General features: G+C 53.1%; 1 protein-coding gene across 2 annotated transcripts in view; it reads right to left on the reverse strand.

The window, feature by feature from the left end:
- The window catches only part of EHMT2 (euchromatic histone lysine methyltransferase 2), a 19,619-nt gene extending 17,480 nt beyond the window's left edge, over positions 1-2,139 (reverse strand). The window contains exons 1-3 of one of the 2 annotated variants that reach the window (XM_008068755.1): positions 1,857-2,139; positions 1,551-1,769; positions 1,210-1,463 (exon numbers count right to left, since the gene is read on the reverse strand). In XM_008068755.1, the coding sequence (XP_008066946.1) occupies positions 1,210-1,463; positions 1,551-1,769; positions 1,857-2,136 (753 nt within the window). In that variant the 5' untranslated portion in view covers positions 2,137-2,139. The remainder of the gene's footprint in view (positions 1-1,209; positions 1,464-1,550; positions 1,770-1,856) is intronic. The other variant, XM_008068754.1, reaches the window with a different exon arrangement.
- Between the last annotated feature and the right edge of the window lie 31 nt (positions 2,140-2,170).

Consider the following 2,170-nt stretch of genomic DNA (forward strand, 5'->3'; position numbering starts at 1 on the left):
GCCTGTAGTTCCAGCTACTTGGAAGGCTGAGGAGGAAGGATCGCTGGAGCCCAGCAGGTCGAGGCTGCGGTGGCCAGGAATGTGCCACTGCACTCCAGTCTGGGTGACAGAGTGAGACTCTGACTCAAAAAAAAAAAAAAAAAGTTAGCTGGGCATGATGGCACATGCCTGTAGTTCCAGCTACTTGGAAGATTGAGGCTGCAGTGGCTGTGCAGTACAGTGGCCTGGGCAACAGAGTGAAACTCCAATTTAAAAAAAAAATCTATTTGCAAGGGTAATCCCAGCACTTTTGGAGGCCAAGGTAAGAGAATTGTCCAAGCCCTGGGGTTCAAGACCAGCCAGGGCAGCTTGGTCAAGATCTTGACTCTACATTAATTAAAAAAACTAGCTAGGCATGGTGGCACACATGTGTAGTTTCAGCTACTTGGAAGGCTGAAGCAGAAAGATCACCTGAGCTCAGTAGGTCAAGGCTGTAGTAGTCATGATTATGGGACGGCACTCCAGCCTTGGGTGACAGAGTTAGACACCAACTCAAAAATAAAAACAAAAACAAAAATGAAATAAAAGCCTATTTGCAACTGCCGCTGATTGGAGTGTATATTCGGGACAACTCGAATCTATGCTCCTGGCATGCAAACCTGGCCCAAATAAACTCCACCTCTATTAAGTTTGTCTTAGTTTTTTTCCTTTAGGTCGATAGAGCCCTAAAACCTGGTCACAAAGCTTCTGGGATTCTGAGGCCTTTGTCACTTCCCTGCCCTGTCATTTCTGGGGCCTTCATCTCCTTCCTAATCTGGATTCCCAGCAGAAACTTTACAAATGGAGCAAGAGCAGTTTCAAGGAAGGAATGAAAACGTTCCCCAGGACTAGCTTTGAGGTAGAAAGGAAGAGTGGTTTGAAATTCCTTCACAAAGTCATTATCGTAAGAGTACTTAAGACATTTACTGCATAATGGAGTCTTTAACATCTGTCTCTTCTACTCTCACTTACCCCTACCCCGAGAAAGTAAACTCCAGGAAGAGAGGAATTTGTCTGTTGGTTCACAGATAAAGTTCAGCCCAACAACATGTGACACACAGTAGCCCCCAGTTAAACATGCAAAGATGTGAATAGATTAGAAAAAGCCCAAAGTTAAATCATAAAAAAACCCCAACAGGGGTTTATGATTAATTACCCCAATCTCTACCAACCCCCCCCCATCCTTCTCACCTGTCCATTTCCTGGTTTGGACATAGTTTTGCGGGCTCGGTGGACCTTGGGCTGCCCCTCAGGGCTGGTGGTGGCTGGAGGGGGTTCAGGTCCTGTCGCTGCAGTTCCCTGAGCCCCCGGCATACTCAGCAGCCTCATAGCCAAACTCTGAACTGATGGGGGTGATTTTCCCGCCCCCGTCATTGACATCTTGGCCCGGCTGGGACAGGCACCCCCCTTGCTGGGGGAAGAGGGGAATGACTTTGTGGCATGGCCTAGAAAACAGATAGGCAGAAGCCAAGATAAGAAGGAAGGCGGAGTCAAAAGATTCCTCACACACCCCAAACTCCCCAGCCTCTCACCCAGCAGGATCCGGCCCCCATGAAGGTCCCCGTCTCCCTCGAGAATCTCTGGTTCATCCCCAATGAGCGGTGTGGCCCCTACAGGGGTGTCAGCCCTCTCATCGCCAACGGTGACAGTGACAGAGGCTGGAGATGAGGGGCCAGCAGGCTCCAGGGAGTCGGGGGTGGCCTTGGGCAGGGTCTCCTCACTACGAGGGGTGTCCCCCAAAGAGCCATGAACTGTAGAGGAAGAGAAAAAGTTCAGGGCTGAGATCTCCCGGGCAGGGGAAGTGAAGGTCCAACTGGGCCCGTTTCTGCTGTACTCACCTCTCTCGGTGGCTCCTCTGGTCTCCTTCTCCAGCAGCAGCGCCCCCATCTCAGCGGGGACCTCCCCCTGAGAGGGCAGACAAGGGACCGGAGGGCTGGTTAGCCCGGTAGGGAGTTGAGGGGCCCAGGACGCCTGGGCCCTGGGAAGAGAGAGTAGGCTCCGGGGCCTACCTCTTCCTCTATGGGCTCCCCCCCTTCCGCGGCCTCGACTGCCCGGAGGGGCCGCACGACCCCTCCCCCGGGCCCGCATCAGCCCCCTCCCTCTCGGTAGACCCCGCATCTCAGGGGCCGAGAGGAGAGGAGGGGGAGGGGGG

Source organism: Carlito syrichta, unplaced genomic scaffold (assembly GCF_000164805.1).
Source record: "Carlito syrichta isolate Samal-C Ts95f unplaced genomic scaffold, Tarsius_syrichta-2.0.1 Scaffold311524, whole genome shotgun sequence".
Taxonomy (NCBI): domain Eukaryota; kingdom Metazoa; phylum Chordata; class Mammalia; order Primates; family Tarsiidae; genus Carlito; species Carlito syrichta.